Here is a 20,471-nt window from a genome sequence, read left to right on the forward strand (position 1 = left end):
TGAGCTACTGGCTTTGGCTCCTTGAGAATTGGACAAACGATAAGCCACATGATCATCACTTTCACAGATTTCACAGAAGAGGATTGCGGAACAATCAGCTGTCTTATGCCCTTTGGTTGCACATTTGAAACAGTACTTTTGTTTGTTGCCCTTCCCACTTGCCCTCGACGTGCCCGCCTCCGACTTGCTAACGGGTGCCGAATCCATTCACAACACTACTGACTTGCTCTCCTTTCCTCCATCTGTTGTAGTTGACAAACCAGAGACAGAGGCCGCGACCGAATTTAAGGCCGACAACCCTTTCGCAATCGCCATTTGCGTAGGAGCTGAGGGTGCACTCGGCGTAGCCAGCGATGGTGCTGGAGCGGATCCAGATAGTGCTGGCACCGTGCCCACCGCAGTAATCACCTCAATCACAGGTGCCACTTCAAACAAAGAAAGCGTTGCAACCGCGGTCAGAGCCGGTAGTTTGACAGCATTTGGTGCCCCTGCTGGAGGCTGAGGAGCACCTGCTCCCAGAAACATCGGAGGAACGGTGACATGGTTTGGACCACGACCTCATCCCGGAAAGCGACCACTCGCACCACGTCGTGGGAAGAAACCTCGTTGCTCACCACCGTGATGAAAGCCATGGTGACCCGCGTCAACACCAGGCCCGAAGCTAGAGCCCGGTTGAAGCCATGGTTGCCGCTGTAGAAGCTTGGGATGCCACCGCCATATCCATCCCTGCCACCATAGCCAAAAGCTTCATCTCCACCATAGGCTCCCCCATTGTAACTAGAACCATAACTGCCATGGTCGTAGTCGTTGAACCGATCCCCGGCATAGCCACCGTGGCCTCCACCCCTGTGTCCACCATGGCCACCATGATCACCACCGGATCGTCCTCCCCTGTTTTCGCCACCACCAACAACTTGATTCCCCCGCTGCAGATCTGTCCATGTTTCGATGAACAACCTCAGCGTATGTAGGGCGATCAACCAGCTTAGGGTCGGCAAGCGGAGGATTAAAGCCGTGCGCCGCCGCTGGATCGGAAACCCAAGTGCAAGAAATTTTCCAAGCGATGGTAACACCCGGAACTGCAGGCAGGGCCACCTGGAATAGCTACAGAGGGTACTACGCCCACCCTATTGATTACCGAAATAATGGGAACCGAAACCGCACCATTAGCACCACTATCGCTGTCATTTGAAATTTGAACGTCATCATCAACCTTCTGCTCTTGAATTCTGGATCTCCGGCGAGCCGGCCGTGCCTCTGGAGACACCGACATGCAATGAAACGGAATCAACGAACTGCGGTGGCCCCGACGATCCGACACTATCACATCGCCCAACGTTTTGGGCGGTGAAAACCTTGCTGGTGGAAGAGGCCCTCGCCACGATTTCTCCTTCCTTGGTCTGTATTTGGCCACGACGTCGATGATTTTATGAGCCACGGAGACCCTAGGATCAGCTGCCGGAGGAGTGACAACCGTGTTCACTTTGGCTCGAACAGAGGAATCGGCGACGTCACACTCCACAGTAGGGATGAAAACGGAACGGGAAAATCCCGTTCCGTCCCGGTACCGTATCCTGTTTTTTTCAGTTCGTTTTCGTTTTTTTCCGTTCCCGTCTATCCCGTTTTCGTTTTCGTCCGACTGAGAAAATGTGAAAGTGAAAACGGTAGGGGGTTTTTCTGACCATTTCCGTCCGTTGTCACCCCTACGTTCACTTATATTTTTGATTGAGACTTATCACTTATGTTTATTATATGCTCGAGTATCGAGTTAAGGTTTATGTGGTTCTTTTTTAGAGGGGAACAAAACATGACGTACATAACCCACTTACATCACACTCACGCCTAACGCGCGCACACACGTGCATGTCCTAAGCATACACGTTACAGATATATTCTCGCTAAACGGGCACGTGTGTGCATACCCCTAACTACTAAGGAAAAACCCCCGATGAGGCTCGTGGGTCGATCCTAGGGATCGAACCCACGACTGGTCGTCCCTGTCAATCTGCCACTGAGAGCGAACCAACCGAGCTACTACTCGGTCCTAAAGCTTATATTGTTGTATCTTCGTATCTTGTATTGTTTGAGTGAAATATTGATAAAAAAATGATATGTCATGTGAATCGAAAAAGCATATGACATTTTTTTTTACTTTAATGCGACTTGCTGATTGGATTGGTTCATTAAACTTATTAATTCAATGTTATCTGAAGATAATATTAAACTTATACATGTTGACATGTCTTGATGGTTTCGTAGGTCGGTGTTTCCATTTTGTGTTTTCGAATCCCGACCGATACCGGTATTTTTCCGATCGGATTGGTTCGTTTTCGACCTTCCAATTATGTCCGACCGTTTTTTTTCCCGTTCCCGCCTATCCCATTTTCTTTTTCGTCCGGTAGAGAAAATATGAAAGTGAAAACGGTTAGAGAGTTTTTTCGACCGTTCCCGTCCGTTTTCATCCCTACTCCACAGTGAAACCTGCTCTGACTGCCGTCCGCAAGAAACTGCCAGAAGACGAGGACTGCATGCTGCCGCTGAACGGGCCTTCTTCATCATCAGACTCCCAATCCCTCACCGAGACCATGTCACCATCAGTCGCGAGTGACCAAAACTTAGAACCCGATCCAGTTGGATGTAGTCCATGCAACGGATCCGAGTGGACATGGCCAACTCGTCGAGGATCCACCGGAGCCCATACTTCGCTGCCTTCATACACATTCCAAATACCTACCAACATGAATGGCAAATACAATAGTGTGAGGATTCTCCTAGTACAAATGGAGAATCACTTCCGTGTGAATGTGTGACTAGGATGGTAATTTATCCTGTTTACCCATGGTTAAATATTTTAATAGGATAGAATATGTGTATTATTTGATATTTATATGTATGTTTATGGATAAAAATACTATCTGACACAGGGTTCAAAAATTTGTTAGTAACTGACTAAAATGCGCGATAGCCGGCCATCTCGGTCCGGCTCGGTTTCAGAAACCGAACGGTAACCGAATTTGAATTAAAAAAAATCAAAAAAATCAAAAAATCAAAACAATTTTTAAAAAATCCTAAAACAACTAGACACAATTCTAATATCTTCTGTGAAAAACAATTTCAAAAATAATATCGTTTGCATCATATTCTACAGAGAGGAAGTTTGAAAAAAAATGAAAAAAGTTGAAGCGTGCGGCTCAGTTATTAACTTATATTAAGGAAAAGCTTAACATGCAAACACATATTTTTTTTTGTGTAGAACGTATCTTAAAAGGATCTTTAAAATTGATTTCACTTTATTTAGAGTTTTATTAATTTCTCTATGATTTTTACAAAGTTCACAAGAATAAAGTGAATATGTTAAGAAATAGCATTGTAATTAACTTTTTCATGTCTACTATTATTTTTCCTACGTAAATAATAGTATAAATAAACTAATAAAAGTGGTTTCACTAATTTTTGAGGTGTGATGGGTTAGTTATGAATTAATCTAGTCGCAACACATTTACACAATCCTGCATGTTACAATAACTAATTCATAAGTTCATGTATTTTTAAAAGAGATAGGATCATGTAAGAAGACTAACAAAATTAGTTTCATGATTTTTGAATTAGCAAAGAGTAAACTATGCATTTAACTTGGTTTAATAAATACATTTTCTCAAAGAAAATTTTGAACTTTTTTATGAGTATAAATATTTTTATCATGTATATTATGTTATAAGGAAACCAACAAAATTTGTTTCACTTGATTTGAATCTAAGATGAATTAGTTATTGATTTTACAAGGTTGAGATAATTTTTGGGTTTTTGTTGAACTTCACTGAAAATAGAGAAAACCGCTCGATAAATCGAGAAAACCGAACGGTTACCGACAAAACCGAGTGATTACCGAGAATACGAAAAATTCAAGAAAACTGCTCGATAAATCGAGAAAATCGCTCGGTAACCGATCCAATTCGACCAGTTACCGAGAGGTCAATTTCACGATTTTTTCCTAAATTTTAAATTTTATCAAACGAATTTTGTCCAATTTTTTTTGAAAATTCGAGTGGTTGTCACGGTTACTATGGTTTTTCGGTTACCGCCACAGCTCGGTTGCCGAGCTTCTGACAGTACTTATATTCACAAAACCTATATACTCGTATAGTTCTCTGATGATGTCATTGTTCAGTGTTCACATGTTCATTTGAACCTACGAAGTGCTCGTCCGTTCAAATGTTCGTTCGAGTGAGAATTGTATTGTGCTTGGGAGTAGATGAACATATTAAAGTTCAGGATATGTTTTGCTGAAATCATTTATTTATATGTCTTGCTGAAATTATTTATATGTTTTATTGAAAATATTACACTATTCTGATATAGAATGAACGAATGATGCATGAAACTTATAACAATGTTTGATATATATGTTGTGATAAGACAAGCGGGTAAATAGATATACCTACGGGTGACGAGTAGTTGTGGGTGACGGGTTTGAAGGGCCGTTCTTCACTAGCAGGCGTTTATAGGTATACCTACAGGTGGATAATTAACAGATATGAATATAGGTGAACACTACCTATCATACCGATTGCTATACCTATGTGTTTGGTAGAGCTTCTCAGGATTGGATCTAGAATCAGCCCCTGGGAGTTGTACCGAACGAGACCTTAAACTTCACTGCAGCCAATTACAAAGTTGTATTTGGGAGTTACGACAAACGCCAATTCTAACAGAAACTCAAATGCTACAAATTTACAATCTGAATAGAACAGTCATTAACGCCAATTGCACAGCACGTCCTGCCGAAATCCAGCTACCGACGCCGAGAGGAACACACCAACTGAATAGCATCAGTACATGTAGGATCCGTACATACAAGTTCTCTGATCTAACACCAATCTGATATTATAGTCCCGGTGTATTCCCCCCCCCCCCCCCCTTTTTGGGCTCCCACTACAAGCGTCTACGCCTATACATAGGCCCGTCACAGGCCCAAGACACAATCACATGGTGATAAAATAGCCGTTGCATTGCGTGTCGATTGAAGCCAAGGATTATCCATTTCCTGGCCTAATTTCAATCATAAAATAAAAATCAACAACATTATAATCATAGTCAACAAAAATAAGCGATGTAGATTCCTCACCTTTGTTCATTTGATTAATCAGTTATTTTCTATATTTTTTCCTAAAGAGTTTCCAAATTTAAAGCTAAGGATTATGGTTGTGCGTTCTCTCTTCTTAATACAATGACACCTGGATCTTCTCCAGGTTCTCCGGTTTTTTTTATTGTGGTGGCTTCAACCCTATGACTTGTTTTCTACCCAGGTAGTCAGATAGATATATAGATAGCCATGAGCAATATCAACTTAGCACAATAACTCTAAATTTGTCCCTTCAGAGATTAAAACACTGAAGGACAATGAACAATCTGCAAATACATTGAAGGGCAGTGAACATTCTAAAAATTACATACATTCTTCTCCCAAACGATGAAAAGAAGAATTAGAAAAGGAGAGATACATACAGCTCTATTTCTTCTCACCTCTACTACCAAACTATACCAACCATGATAAGCTTAAAAAAGAACCATACATGGCATTTCACAACAATCCAGAGCCTGTACAACTTCGCAGAAACAACAGCTGTTAGACTCCACACGCAATCATCATGTCATCAAATAGCAGACATGAAATCGATCTTCGACGCCTCACGACGTGAACAATTGGCTCCCCAGTGTGATGATGGCAGTTCCATCACCCATGATCGTTGTCATGGACATCTCCGTCTCCAGAATCCGGTCCAGTTCGGTCACGACCAGCCTCATCTTTGGTCGCCTTCTCGACGACGGGTTCAGGCACTGGAATGTGAGGCCAACAAGCTCTTTCATACTTTCTGAAGTGAAGCTGCCGCCTAACCTTGGGTCAATCAGTTCATCTGAACTGAAATGTGCTTCCATCTTTCGATATACAAGAAAAAGTCTGTCAGTGGGAAGTTAGTAAACGAAATATTCTTCACTACAAGAAACTGCAACCTATTTCTGAAATTGTTGGAAAGTTTATACCTCAACTGGTGTAGGAATAATACCATATCAACTATCAAATATCAAGAAGAAATTTCAGTGTTCAAGTACAAATATCCCAAAATGAATTGAAGTGATATTGCTAAAATGAATTGTACTTTTCTTATGTTCTGGCTGTATCAAGCTTGGGAAATCTGTGGTTCACCTTAACAGTTAGATTTACTAAGCAACCACAGTTACAATGCGTCCATAGATAAGTTAATCATAGCCTAATTATTTTCTTTTTCCAAACAAAAAATGTAGTACGAGCTTTGCATGATCCCTTGACATATTAGAGACTGGGACTGAAGGCTTGCTGGAGATTCTATGAAACAAACAGCAGAAGTTCATAGCTTCCTTTCTAGCCAACTTACAGAGCTACGTGTCAGTGGAAATTACCCAGTGGGCCAGAGGTTCTCTGGAATCTGGAGATATCAAGCGAACCGCTTCCTTGCCGGTAATTAACTCCAAAAGGAAAACTCCAAAGCTGTACACATCGCTGCTTTCAGAAAACTGCGCCACCGAGTGTATCCTACGGATAGACATGCACAATTGGTCACAAAAGATTGTTAAGAATGAGTAAACAAAATCATTCCACAATTGCAAGACTCAATAACGATACAAACTGATGCTACTAAAGGCGTGGCTTCCATAGAGAACTAGTAGCAAACTGACCGTGCATGTTATTTGAGGATTTAATACTCAAATGTCAAATCCAGCAAAATGGCCTACACACTTGCTGTCTGGCATAAAATTTGAAGATAGATAGAAGTGGTGATGGGACTTACTCAGGATCCTGGTAGACACAGCTACTAAACCCATGCGATGGGCCGACATCCTCAGGTCCTCTAAGTAACCTAACAAGTCCAGCATCAACCACCTTTGCAATGAAATTCTCATCAACCAAAACATTACTCGTCTTGAAGTCTGTGTGGATCAAAGGAGGCACAAGACTGTGCAGATAATCCAGACCTGCATCAGCATTCGCACTGGCACTAAGTATTGTTAAAGCCATAAAAAGGGCAATGTCAGGGTTTTCCTACCTTTAGCTGCTCCGATGGCTATTGAGAGCCTTTGCTTGAACTCAAGCCGCGTTATGTTGCCTTTCCCAGTATCTGGAAAATAGTGTGAGGCTTCAGAGATAGCAAGGCAAGAAAGGCTACAATCATTTCCCTAACAAGAAGTGAACATTACCATACAGATGACCACAGACGCTGCCATTGGGCAAGTACTCATACACCAGCATTTGTAGGCCCCCTTCTTGACAGTAACCAATGAGAGTTACAATGTTTCGGTGACGGATCTCTGAAAGCCACCTAACCTGCATTTTGCAAGGGACGCCAGAACCGAATCAATTTATTAGGCAACGACGAATGCATTTATTTACTTGTCCCTGTCTAATTGACGAAACTTATTGGGCTAGAAAACAACTACTGTTGACAGAGAAAGATCTTCCTAACATGGCAAACTAGTCATTGGCTAAAAGTGTTCCCTGTCTGCCCATAAATAAGGCACGATTTATTGCAGTTAAGTGCCAAATCTGAATAACGCAATGCATGGAGAACCTCTAAGTCAAACAAGAAACTATGAACACTTGACACAGATGACCAAACATGACAAATGCAGCTCAGAAACTAGCTGTGCTTAACCCAGCTCTTAAGCATCACAGAGTGAAGGTAAACTATTTTTCCTTTGTAGGCCAATGTAGGTAAACTTTACAATAAACCTAATTCCAATCTAAAACAATGTCACTGCATAATTGAATCCACATTTTACCTCTTCAGCAAACTCCTGCCTCGGTGCCGCCACACGCCTCTTGATCGCGACAACCGTGCCGTCAAGAACCAACCCCATGTACACCAACCCAAAGCTCCCCACGCCGACCACGTTCGCCTCACTGAAGTTCTTGGTGGCCTGCACCAGCTCCTCCAACGAGAATTGCCTCGCGCCCTGATGTTCCTCAGGCGGCGTGGATGAAAACCGGCCCCTCTTGCCCCACTCCACTGACACCGACACATTGCATTAGCATGAGAACACTGAATAGTGTTTTGTTTGGCACAGCACTGGCATCCATGGACGACACAAGAAACAATAACCGCAATTCACCTAGCGTTGGAGGATCGGAGGAGCCGGTGTCGGAGTTGCGGTTACGCCACGCCCTGAGCCGCGCCGCGCACCACAGAGCGAACACCACGGCCGCCGCCGCGAGCAAGGTGGCGCCACCGGCGGCAATGCCGGCTACGACGGCGATCGGCAATGACATCCGGGTGCCCGTGACATCGAATCTGCAAAAGATAAAAATGGGTCTGCTGTCAGAAGAAGCAGCGCTGCACTTGGGACCCCAAACATCTCGAATAAAAAATCCCTGCCCATCTACCCTTTGAGGCCTTGACCTACCCCCAAATCAGTGAATGCTATAGCTCCGGCATTCATCAATGCAGCAGCAATCCTTTCTCCAAATCGGTGCCTCGATTGGGCAATGCAGCTATACAGGTATGACAGGACCAAGATCCAATCATCCAAGAACCAAACGATGCAAGAAGCGGCCGTTCTTTGGAGAAGGGTGGGCCGAGTGGTGATGGTGATCAATCAAGAAGTAGTAGAAGAAGAAGCGCAGCAGACAAGAAGGGGATCGATGGGGGTTGTGGTGTGCGAGTGCTGGTGTAGGGGGCAGCCCTTCCTCCGTCGGCTCCCTCGCATGGCTGGCAGACGGGATGGCAATTGGATCCTTTTGTCGAAGGGGGGGAGCGACCTCTTGCGCCATGTCATTGCCATGGCCCTCCGCCGCGCTGCCCCCCATCCATCACCCCATGTGTGTGCGCGTGTCGGGGGGCGTGTGTGCGCGTGTGGGAGCGTCGTAGGGCCGTGCGGGTTGGTGGGGTGCGCCCGTGTGGGGCTGTGCCTAGTGAGAGAGAGAGGAGAGAGAGAAAGGTAGCAGCTTGCCTGCCTCCATTGGAATCTTTCACCACCCTCTGCTGTGCTCGCCGTGTTCTTCTTCTCTCTTCTGCTACATTTTTTTTTTTGCGAGTGATCTTCTACTACATTCTTCAAGACGAATGCACATACATCATTTACTGCAATACATTCATAGATTGCGTAGTGCATTGCCATTCCTAAGAATAAAGCATCTCGATTCTCAAGATGGGTGGAAACAAAAAGAGCCCAATAAGAGAAAAGGCAAAGAGGAGGGAGAGAGAGCGCGATTGATGATTAGGATGGTCTCTACTTTCTGGTACAAGAAAGGGAGAGAATCTGCTAGCTCCGAGGGAGGCCAGGCCGCAGGCCCTCTCTCTCTCTACCATCTCTCTCCTTTCGCTTTCGCTAGGGAGTAGGGACACACGCAAACATTTGCCACCATCGTCAGGGCTCTCCGGGGAGGACTTGTGTGGTTGTGTTCTTGTGGTGCTTTCTTCCTCCTTCCCGGTACACCGAATCCATGCTACTGTGTTTACGGGATCCTGATGTTATTCTTGGAGGTACTGCTGATCCTTTGTGTCAGCCATGCTGTTGTGTGCTGAATCGCTCAATGCTTGAATGTTCAGCTAAGTTGTGAAAAAACTACATAAATAGGATTAAGAGGGGTCGAATCTGGGAGGATCAGTGGAGTACCCTTAAAAAAAATTTCTTTTCGTATCTCTTCGCATTCAATAAACTATTTATATTTCAACTTTTATATTTCACTCTTCTATATTTTAGTAATTTATTATAACTAAACATATATTTATAACGGCTACATTTATAATAACTATAATTTTAACAACTATATTTATAACTGCTATATTTCCAACGGATATATTTACCATGGCTACATTATATACTATTTTAATTATGGAAGGTGTACTATTTTAATTATGTAACGGTGTAGTGTTTTAATTAAAGAACGGTGTAGTGTTTTACTTATGGACCACCTCTTTCATACAATAACTAGTTCATACATCATAAAAGTTCATACAACAAATAGCTCATGCATCAAAAAGTTCTTACAACAAATAGTTCATACATCATAAAAGTTCATACAATTAATTAAAGTGTGCAACAAAATAACATAATAGTTCATACATCAATAGTGCAGCTCAACCCGATCGTCGAGCGATGATCTCACCTTGCAGGTTCATGTAGTATTGTTGTTGTGGTCCTGTCATATCACTAAGATTCATGCTTATAATTTTCTCATCTCTCTTATTTCTCTAGATTTATAACTTTTCTTGTTCTATTGCCAACCTCTTTTCTTATATAAAAATGCTTGTTCATAACACTCATCTTTCTTGGCCTCTTTCACAACCTATATCTCTCTCTTCTTTGTCCACACACTATCCAGTGCTAAGATGACAGCACTATTATCATTTGTAGAGGCAAAACTTTTACCTCGTTGTAATCATTCTTTCTCCACCTTCTTACCACTTGGTCTACTCAAGAGATCATCTTCTGGAGTAAGAGCATCTGATACATCCTGAAAACGATTAGAGTTCGTACAAGGAGATGATGTACCCGGACTTGCAGACGAGGTCACCTTATGTTTTTTTTTTTGGAGATAACCTATCAGTGCACTTCGGATGGAGATGTAAGACATTCCAATAATGCAATAATACAAACGCTCCCTCCCTTATCTTTCACCCAGTACAAAAGTACATGCATGAATAATCTGCATAAGGAAATGTATCTTATTAAACTTGCATGGAATATAAGAAGTTACAAGCAAATTAAAGAGATTGATGTATACCTTATCTTTCTCTATCATCCCGCTTTGCCTTATGTTCTAAATCTGATCATAACATCCACATAACCTGTTAACTTGTTCTTGAATAGTACCCCCAACGGTTCACGAGAGAATTTTGATTATGCACAGACTCGAAGTACTTGTTCTCGTGAAAGTACCGATAAATCCTCATCCAATACGAACCACGAGTTCGTTCATTCGCTGTTGTTGCATCCAAACTAGTATTTTGCCATACTGACACCAATACATTGTCTTCATTCTAGGTAATTTTTTTTAATCTCTTGTTGTTTGGTCTCACGGAGGTGGTAGCTTCTTCAGTTGGGAGTGGTTGCTCCCAAATGAGGCTAAACTTTTGATTGTCCTCCCAAGTTGAACCATGAATTCCCTCATTCAACAAGTTTACATAACTATCTATTGAAGCACCTTGCATTCAAATATCATCAAGAGTCAAATATTTGCTGAACGGGTTCATGCATAAACAAGCAATTTTAGCATAGGTATTTGTAAGCAAATAATTCTGCAACTCATCATAGGCTAAAAGCATAGGCAGCAATACACGAAAATGAGGTGACATATTTCAGCACGACATAGCAAATATTTCATTTGTAAAGGAAAAATCAAGAAACAACTATAGGCATCACTATAAGAGCAAGTGATGTGCACAATTGGACAAAAATATTGACCCATGATCTCAGTTTACGCAGATTAAGGTGAGCAAAAGTGATATATTTAAAGAAAAATCATAGGCGCTACTGCATCAGCTATTGCATTTGTTGACTTGCAAGCCATGAGTCTATGAAAAAAGAGGAATCTAAAAGACATTGGTACCTTGTGTATTCAGGTAACTGGATGAGTAGCTATTATTTGACTGTTAATTCATGCATATTGTCAAAATCTAATCCCTATTGTAGGGTTTCCTTTTTTTTAAGTGTTGGAGCAAGAGATCGTCTTACCCCAACAAGTACGGCGAGAGTTTCTTCTAAGGAGGAGATTCAAGTTTATAGACGAAGTTTGAGAGAAAGGAACATCATGAATGTATTGATCGTAAAGATATGGACTGGGCTAGGGGAGTATCACAGGAAAACTTTGTGATTATGCTCCTCCGTGCTGTATTGAGCATGTCCTCTTTTTTCCTCCTTCCAGGTGACCACTGCCCCCTATTTATAAGGCAGTACGTAGCTTAGTGTACAAGTTATCACGATGTACAAATACCTAGGACTTGGCTGAATTACTGGGTCTTATCCTAGACAACTACTTTTTACCTTACATAGAAGATAAATATCTATCATGGTAACTATGTTGGTGCTTGCCCCCTAAGGGGTGAGCCGGCTGCCAATTACGGCCTGGTGGCGCTTTGTCGGGGGTGTCAGGATGACTTGCATCATGTTGGGGTGTCAGGATAAGCACCACTTGTACCGGCATTTATCACCCGTCACCTGGTGTTAGGTCAGCGGTAGAGAGGGGGTGTCCTTTCTTCCCCGATATTATCTCCGGAGGCCTATCGCACCTTTAGGCTTCGGAAGGCTGCATGAGCACCGGAGAGGCAGCCCAAAGGGGTCCGCAACCCCTAGGGATAAGGCCTCCTGCTGAGTTCGGAGGCTAAAGGCTCCGGGGGTACTTGTTGTAGCTCCGAGTCTTCGGAAGGCCATGTATGAGCAGGAGAGGTGGTTCAAAGGGATTTGCAGCCTCCGGGGATGGGACCTCCTACCAAGTCTGGAGGCCGAAGGCTCTGGAGGGACCTTTGATAGCGACCGCCAACTATTATCCTCAGGTTGGTCTATTTTCCCCCAACAGTACCCTCTCATTATCTGGCCTCGACGTTTGGAGGGGTGAGAGGATGTAGAGGAAAACCAACTCCAGGGTTTGTAACAAGAATGCCTGAAGGCTATTCCCTGTTTCTGAGGAATTTTTTGGCAGGAACTGTGGGCGTTGATGGTGAAGCTCAATGCTGACGGTGCATTGGTGATGGCGGCACACCCTGGAGTTGTGCTGAGGTTAGAGGTGCAGCCGGTGTCGAAGTCGGAGTGGAAGACCGAAGATGTTCAGCAAAGGAGGTACGTTCCGGAGCCTGTTGGAGTTGGAGTATACGGTATCGAGACTCAGGGTTAGAGAGGCGTTGATGGAGGTGATGCGCTCTGGGGTCTGTGCCGAGGCCGATCTAGATTCTTTGAACTGTTTTGGTGATGGGTATGCTTGCCATTTGAGTTTGTCAGTGTGGGGATCACGTGTGGGATCAGGGAATCCCCATGTGTGCCCATTTGAGGACGGTAGGATGGGATGTGTCACTGGCGCGTTTCTGACTGGATAATGTGTGGGTTCATTTGGGGTCTTGTGCCCACGCCCCTGGCAGGCGTCGAAAGGGGTCTAGGTCATTAATGTGATGGGACATTCGCGCGAGAAAATGAGGCGCTGTAGTGGGATGTTGCCATGTGTCGGTGGGACGACCGCGATATGGCCACAGGCCTCCAGAGATTTAATGAGGGATGCCACGGAGCGATGTCGAGTTGGTTCTGCTTCTCTTCCTAGGCGGATGTGGCCGCTCGACCCGAGTATAAAGCGGGGGTCATCCAGCTGGATCTACCACCGCCCCACGAGCGAACACATAACTTTTCTTTGAATGTGGCATCGTCTTCCTCCCCATTCTCTTCGGAAACATCGATGATCTCGACTACTTCTACTGGGGCTGGGCCGTTTCGGCCACCGGTGGTGGTGCTGGTGGCCATCCAGCTTTCGTCCCTATGGGGCGGATAGCTGCTTGTTGCCCCTGCCCAACCCCCGGTTCGGGAGACCATGCCTGTCGAGATCATTGATATTTTTGACGATGATGCGGGGATCGACTGGGATCTTCTGCGGAGGGAGAGTGATGAGGAGGAGCGGACTTCGGTGGCGAGGGTCGAGAAAAAGCGGGAGGAGGACCCAACGGTGGCTCCTTCGGCTTCTTCCTCATCTTCTGACAGCTTGGGGTCGTCTACTGCATCAGCTTCAGTGACAGCAGGCCGCGGATGAGGTGTATACGCTACTCCATGCGCGGCCCCTGCTGGGATGCATAGGAGGCGAAGGTGGCCTTCGGAGGTGCTTCACGGACATCCTTGTTCTATCATTCGACTATGGCCCTGCTACGGGTCATAGTTGTCTTTTGCCACCTTGCGCTATTTCTCCCCCTGGTTTGCTCTCTCGGGGTTTGCCTCCTCTGCAGCGGCCTTTGTACTGTTTGCTTCTTTGTACGCGTCCTCCAGATGCATGATTTTTTAATAATATAATGTGGACCCCTGGGGGCGATTGTATCTCTTTTTGGGCCGAAGTGTGAGGGGTCCTTTGAGCAGGGGACCGTGTGTCTGTGTGTCTTTGTGCCTAAGAGCCGCTTTTCTTTGTTCCCTTCGTAGGCGATGGCTAGTTTTTTGGACGACCGATGTGCCGAGCCTTCACATAGATCATCACCGGTTTTGTTCCTTTCAGGGTGAGGTGGCCTCGGGAATCTGGCGGTGGTAGATACGTAGTGTAACTAAGGAGGTCCAGTTGAAGCGGTGGCGACCTCATTGTTTCTGATTATCGTGTACTGCTCGGGCTCGGTGCTGGTAGGGCCTTCTTCCAAATTTGTTCCAGATTTTTGACCCAGCGAAGCTCATGTGGAACCTTGGGAGACAAGGTCCCGAGGTGGTCTTCGACCCTTTTAGCCGTTGCCCAGCTTCGAAGGTAATTTGCCCGGGGCTTGGAGACGGCGTGTTGGAGGCAATGTCGAAGGCCACACGGGAGAGGTGGTCCTCGACCCCCTCGACCCTTAGCCGCTGCTTGGCTCCGGAGGTAATCCACCCGGAGCCTGGCGATGGCGCGTCGTAGGCGAAGCCGAAGGTTAGTCGAGAGAAGTGGTCCTCGACCCTTACCCGCTGCCCGGTTCCGGAGGTAATCCGCCCGGAGCCTAGCGACGGCGTGTCAGAGGTGAAGCCGAATGCCATACGGGAGAGGTGGTCATCGACCCCCTCGGCCCTTAGTCGCTGCCCGGCTCCATAGGTAATCCGCCCGAAGCCTGGCAACAATATGTCGGAGGTGAAGCCGAAGGCCAGACGGGAAGGGTGGTCCTCGACCCCCTCAAACCTTAGCCGCTGATCGGCTCCGGAGGTAATCCGCCCGGAGCCTGGCGATGGCGCGTCGTAGGCGAAGCCGAAGGTTAGTCAGGAGAGGTGGTCCTTGACCCCCTCGGCCCTTAGCCACTACCCGGCTCCGGAGGTAATCCGCCCGGAGCCTGGCGACGGCGCGTCGGAGGCGAAGCCAAAGGTCAGTTGGGAGAGGTGGTCCTCAACCCCCTCGGCCCTTATCCACTGCTCGGCTCTGGAGGTAATCCGCCCGGAGCTTAGCGATGGTGTGTCGAGGCAAAACTGAGGCCAGACAAGAGAGGTGGTCCTCGACCCCCTCGGCCCTTAGCGGTTGCCCGGCTCCGGAGGTATCCGCCCGGAGCCTGGCGACGACGTGTCAGAGGCGAAGCTGAAGGCTAGTCGGGAGAGGTGGTCCTCGACCCCCCTCGGCCCTTAGCCACTGCCCGGCTCCGGAGGTAATCCACCCAGGAATACCATACTATTTCCCGTGCCACGCAGATTGGGCTTTTACTTATTGTTAGCATGACCTCCTCGGTCTGTTGGCTGCGTCTGTTAGGGGCTAGTGGGCTTCGCATCCCTCCGGCACGGAGTCGCTTGCCTTCAAGATGTCGTGGGATTTTGTTCGATAGGTTTTTTGGAATCTCTCCATCTGGTGGAGGTTTTGTGAGACTATTTAGTGGATTTTTTTATAAGACGCTCCGTCTCGTGGAGGTTTTCAGAACTCTCTCCATTTTTGCTGGAGCTTTTGCATGGCTGTTTGGCGAAGGTTTTTGTAAGACGCTCCGCCTTGCGGAGATTTTCAGAAGTCTCTCCATTTTTCCCAGAGCTTTTGCAAGACTGCTTGGTGGAGGTTTCTGTAAGACGCTCTGCCTCGCAGAGGTTTTCGGAAGTCTCTTTGTTTTTACCGGAGCTTTTGCAAGACTGTTTGGCGGAGGTTTTTGTAAGACGCTCCGCCTTGCGGAGGTTTTCAGAAGTCTCTTCGTTTTTGCCAGAGCTTTTGCAAAGGGCTCTCCATTTTTTCTGGAGGTTTTGTAGGACTCTCCATTTTTGTCAGAGGTTTGATAGGACTCTCCGATTTTGTCGGATGTTTGGTAGGACTCTCCGTCTTTGCCGGAGGTTTTATAAAGGACTCTCCATTTTTGCCGAAGGATTTGTAAAGGGCTCTACGTTTTTGTCAGAGGTTTTGTAGGACTCTCCGCTTTTGTCGGAGGTTTGGTAGGACTCTCCGCCTTTGCTGTAGGTTTTGTAAAGGTGAAGCATCTAAGTACCTAATTTGTGTTTTGGTAATTAATAATAATATGTCTTTTGTGAACTAACATGTTTGAATGAGTTATGAAAAGGTTAGTCACAAAGATGTTGCGGAGCTAGAAGTTGCATCAGTGGAAAACATGAAGAATGGCTAGCTCAAGGCAAAGGGATAATTGTAGGGCATTTTCTTTTACCGGTCAACAGAGATTAGAGAACAGAAATTGGCTGGATTGATAGGATAAGTGTCGTACTATAAAAGAGAGGTTAATGTGTGTCTACTTGAGGTATCTATAGTGCTATAATTTCTCAAACTTGTATTTCATATAGAGTGGAAATTTTAGTTTGAAAGAACCCATAAAAAACTCATCTCTGGGGTGTTTCTGTGTACTGGCGGTTTGACCGCTGGAGAGGTCGGTCTGACCGCTGTATAAAGCCTCATCTATGCTGAGCTGAACCCAGTCGCGGTCTGACCGCCGGAGAGGCCGGTCTAACCTGTATAAAATCTCCTCAAATGCTCAGTAGAACCAAGTCCCGGTCTGACCGAATGGTGTGCTGGTCTGACCGAAAATCATACAGAGAGTTTTGGATCCCCCGGTCTTATCGCGAGGTCGGCTGATCTAATCGCCAAGATTGTGACGGTCTGACAGCCGGTTTGTTGTCGGTCCGACCGTGCGCATACAGAAGGTTTTTGTGTTGGCGGTCTGACCGAGAAGAGCAGCGGTCTGACCGAGAAGGATGGCGGTCTGACTGCCAGCCTGTGTCAGAATTAAATTCGACTGCTGTCTGTAGCCATTGTACGGGGGCGGTCTAATCACCATTTGTGCTGCAGTCTAATCGCCACTTGCGCAGAACTGTCAGAACTGCAGTAACGGTCAGTTTTTGTGTAGAGGGGTATAAATAAGGGCATGGCTGGTTCATTGAAGGCCTCTCTTGATTCTAGCACATAAATACAACATCTTGAGCTCTTGCCCTTGCTCTCCCTCTCCATTGACTTGGTGATTGCATCTTTGAGAGGTTGAGAGCAACTAGTCATAATTTCAAAGAGTTTGAGCAATTAGGCACTTGTGATTCTTTAAGCAAGCATCATCGACTTATTACTCCTAGAGGTTGCCTCCTAGACGGCTTGGAGTTGTGGTACCTTCGAGCCCTTCAAGGAACATTGTGAATGAGCCGCGATGGTGATTGTGAAAGGTTTAAGCACTCCTTGCCGGAGCGGTAAAGTGCTTAGCTAGTGGAATCGAGTTTTTGAGTAGTTCTTGTTCAATTCCGGCTTAAGGTCAAGTTGCTCGGTATGAGCCTTTTCTCATGTGAGAATTGAATACTTGATAGAGAAGCGGTTTGAAGCTTGAACTTACCTCAACGTGGATTAGTGGTGATCGGCAAATCACCGATACCACGGGAAAAAAAATCTCTTGTGTTATTTTTGAGCTATTTACTTTATTGTTGAGCTATTTACTTTCATGCAATTTACATCAAGTAATTTATCTTCTTAGATTATAAATTGTTGCATGTCACCCTAAGTTTGCAAACCTCAACATAGCTCTTAGTTGTTCTACTTATTGCTCTAGTGGTCCTTAGTTTGTTTTCGCTAGTTTTCTTGATCGCTTAGAAATTAGTTTTTAAAACCGCCTATTCACCCCCCCTCTAGTCGGTATCCTTGATCCTACAAAATGGCTCTTCGTTTTTGCCGGAGGTTTTGTAAAGGGCTCTCCGTTTTTGCCGGAGGTTTGTAGGAGTCTCCGCTTTTGTCGGAGGTTTGGTAGGACTCTTCACCTTTGTCGGAGGTTTGGTAGGATTCTGTGTCTTCGCCGGGGGTTTTGTAAAGGGCTTTTCATTTTTTTCCAGAGGTTTTGTAAGACTCTTCGTTTTTTGCCGGAAGTTTTGTATCCTTTTGTAAGACTCCATTTTTTGCCGGAGGTTTTGTATCTTTTTGTAAGACTCTCTGTTTTTTGTCGGAGATTTTGTATCCTTTTGTAAGGCTTTCCATTTTTTCCAGAAGTTTTGTATCCTTTTGTAAGACTATCCGTTTTTGCTGGAGGTTTTGTATCCCCTTCAGCATGTATTAATGTTGAAGGCTCTACACACTATCGGGGCTACGCAATACCTTTCAGGAAACCTAGGTAGCCTTGCCTTCCAGGTGACCTAGGCATGCTATGCCCATTATGTGTAGGCTCGTCGTGCTCTCGAGAAAACGCCCTGGGTGCACCGCAACACTGTCCGCCAAGGGTGTGCCCTGGCGCGTGGTATTTATACAACCGAAGCTATGCAATGCCTTCCGGGAAACCTAGGCTTGATGCCCTCACGGTGACCTAGGCATGCTGCGCTCGCGGTATATAAGCATGTCGTGCAACGAGGATTACTTGCGACAGCATTCCTCAGAGCACCACATCCTCACATCAAGGTAACGTCCACACTACTGAGGCTATGCAATGCCTTCTAGGACACCCTGTCATAATCTGCCCTCTGGGTGATCTAGGCATGTTGTGCTGCTGCAGGTGTGTGGGCTCCACTGCCTACCAGGGCAAAGCCTACCCTTCGGGGAACCTTTTCAGGTGACTTTATGTTTAGGTAAGCAATGCCTACAGGTGCGTGGGTGTATCACGCCACCCGAAAAAATCTGTCGGGGGCGCCGCAACTACATTACCAAGGAAGTTCCTTGATAACCGACATCTACACACTATCGAGGCTATGCAACGCCTTCCAGGAAAACTAGGCTTGATGCCTTCGCGGTGACCTAGGCCTGCTGTGCCCGCGGTGTGCAGGTATGTCGTGCAACGAGGATTCCTTGCGACATCATTCCTCAGAGCACCGCATCACCGCCCCCCGGGGCATGGCTTCGACACTGCCGAGGCTATGCAATGCCTTTCAGGACACCTTGGCAAAATTTGCCCTCTGGGTGACCTAGGCATGCGGCGCAACTGCAGGCGTGGGTTTTGTGTGGTTACGTTACTAGTTAAGTTTTGTAGTCTACTGTTGGCAATAAGCAGCTAATTACAGTATAAGACATAACTATGTCAGATGACTAATTATAACTCATGTCAAAGGAAGATGTAACTTAAGTTCTACTGCTTACTGCTAAACAGGGACATAATCTAGATCTACCATTCTACCTAATGGCTATCTGTTGTAAAAGCTTCTAGCAGTAAGGTTGGAGGCCTCCAACATATTTTTTATCGTACTGTACGAAAGATAGACCAACTGGGTAAACTATCTATAGGTAACAGTTGGCGAACCTTTACCAGAGTAAAGCCTTTATTATGAGGCTTGAAGGCCTCGAGGCCTACGACTAGGCCGAGAGAGATTTTCCTCGACCCCCTCGGTCCTTAGCTGCTGCCCAGCTCTAGAGGTAATCCGCTCAAAGCCTGGTGATAGCGTGTCAAAGGCGAGCCGAAGGTTAGTCGGGAGAGGTGGTCCTCGACCCCCTCGGCCCTTAGCCGTTGTCCCTCTCTGGAGGTAATCCGCCCAGAGCCTGGCGACGGCGTGTGTCAGAGGTGAAGCCGAAGGTTAGTCAGGAGAGGTGGTCCTCGACCCCCTCGGTCCTTAGCCGTTGCCCGGCTCCAGAGGTAATCCGCCTAGAGCCTGGCGGCGATGTTCTCGGACTCAGTCCTTGTCGCTGGGATATTGCACCGTTGGTAGCAGAGTTGATGGCGACAGAGCAGGGTCGAAGGGCCAGGGATCTGCTCGGGAGTTTGCCCCAGTCTTCTGACCCATGTGTCATCCTTTGCCGGTTCCCTCCGTGGCCAAGTATCCTGCTTGTCTTTCGAGGTACTCCTCCCGGAAGGTCCTGAGGGTTCGGCAGTCGTTGGTGTTGTTGCCGCGCCGGATACACCCGTATGGCTCCGGGGGTACCAGAGCTTGTGGCTGACATTGAGGTCACTGCCGGGGGGCCGCGTACCCCGGAGCCTGTGGTTTCCCCTGGGCCTCCTTTCCTTTGGGTAGACCGTCGGGGTTGTCTAGTGAACTGGTTTTTGGAGCCAGAGTGGCTCTGACAACGCCTCCCTGGATGAGATGGACTTGAGGTTCCCCGCACGCGGTTGGCGTCACGAGGGCTGCGTGGGAGGTGCTGGTGGGGTCTGCGCACTCCAAAGTATCGCACCTCTTCGGAACCTTCCTTTGCCCAGTGGGGGGAGGAGGACGCTGGGTGTACAGGTTCTCCAAAGGTGTAGGCTCGCCCGGGGCGTCCCAGGTGTTGTCGAAGGAGATAACCTGGGACCAAGTCCAGGTGGGGACATTCTGGGATTCGACCGCCCAGAACCACTGGAAGGCGGCTTGCTTGGCTGCGACCTCGGCCGCGACCTCTTCTGGTGCAGCGAGGTATTCACCATGTAGAGGCTGGAAGGGCTCCGTGCCGTCTGGAGTTTCCGTACCGATCCAAG

The 20,471-nt window shown here is 46.5% G+C and overlaps 2 protein-coding genes across 2 annotated transcripts; both read right to left on the reverse strand.

Annotated features, from left to right (window-relative positions):
* Window positions 1-455: 455 nt before the first annotated feature.
* Window positions 456-2,587, reverse strand: LOC133928056 (uncharacterized). The gene is made up of 2 exons (XM_062374343.1): window positions 2,482-2,587; window positions 456-934 (listed from the first exon to the last, which is right to left on the reverse strand). The coding sequence occupies exons 1-2, from the start codon at window positions 2,585-2,587 to the stop codon at window positions 456-458; spliced, it is 585 nt and encodes a 194-aa protein (XP_062230327.1).
* A 2,704-nt stretch (window positions 2,588-5,291) lies between these two features.
* LOC133928774 (probable serine/threonine-protein kinase PBL22) lies at window positions 5,292-8,951 on the reverse strand. Its single transcript, XM_062375255.1, has 8 exons — window positions 8,437-8,951; window positions 8,146-8,324; window positions 7,816-8,042; window positions 7,234-7,360; window positions 7,083-7,154; window positions 6,828-7,011; window positions 6,439-6,571; window positions 5,292-5,937 (listed from the first exon to the last, which is right to left on the reverse strand). The coding sequence occupies exons 2-8, from the start codon at window positions 8,300-8,302 to the stop codon at window positions 5,689-5,691; spliced, it is 1,149 nt and encodes a 382-aa protein (XP_062231239.1). The 5' UTR covers window positions 8,303-8,324; window positions 8,437-8,951; the 3' UTR covers window positions 5,292-5,688.
* Window positions 8,952-20,471: the final 11,520 nt, after the last annotated feature.

The sequence above is a fragment of the Phragmites australis genome, chromosome 9, assembly GCF_958298935.1.
Source record: "Phragmites australis chromosome 9, lpPhrAust1.1, whole genome shotgun sequence".
In the NCBI taxonomy this organism is placed as follows: domain Eukaryota; kingdom Viridiplantae; phylum Streptophyta; class Magnoliopsida; order Poales; family Poaceae; genus Phragmites; species Phragmites australis.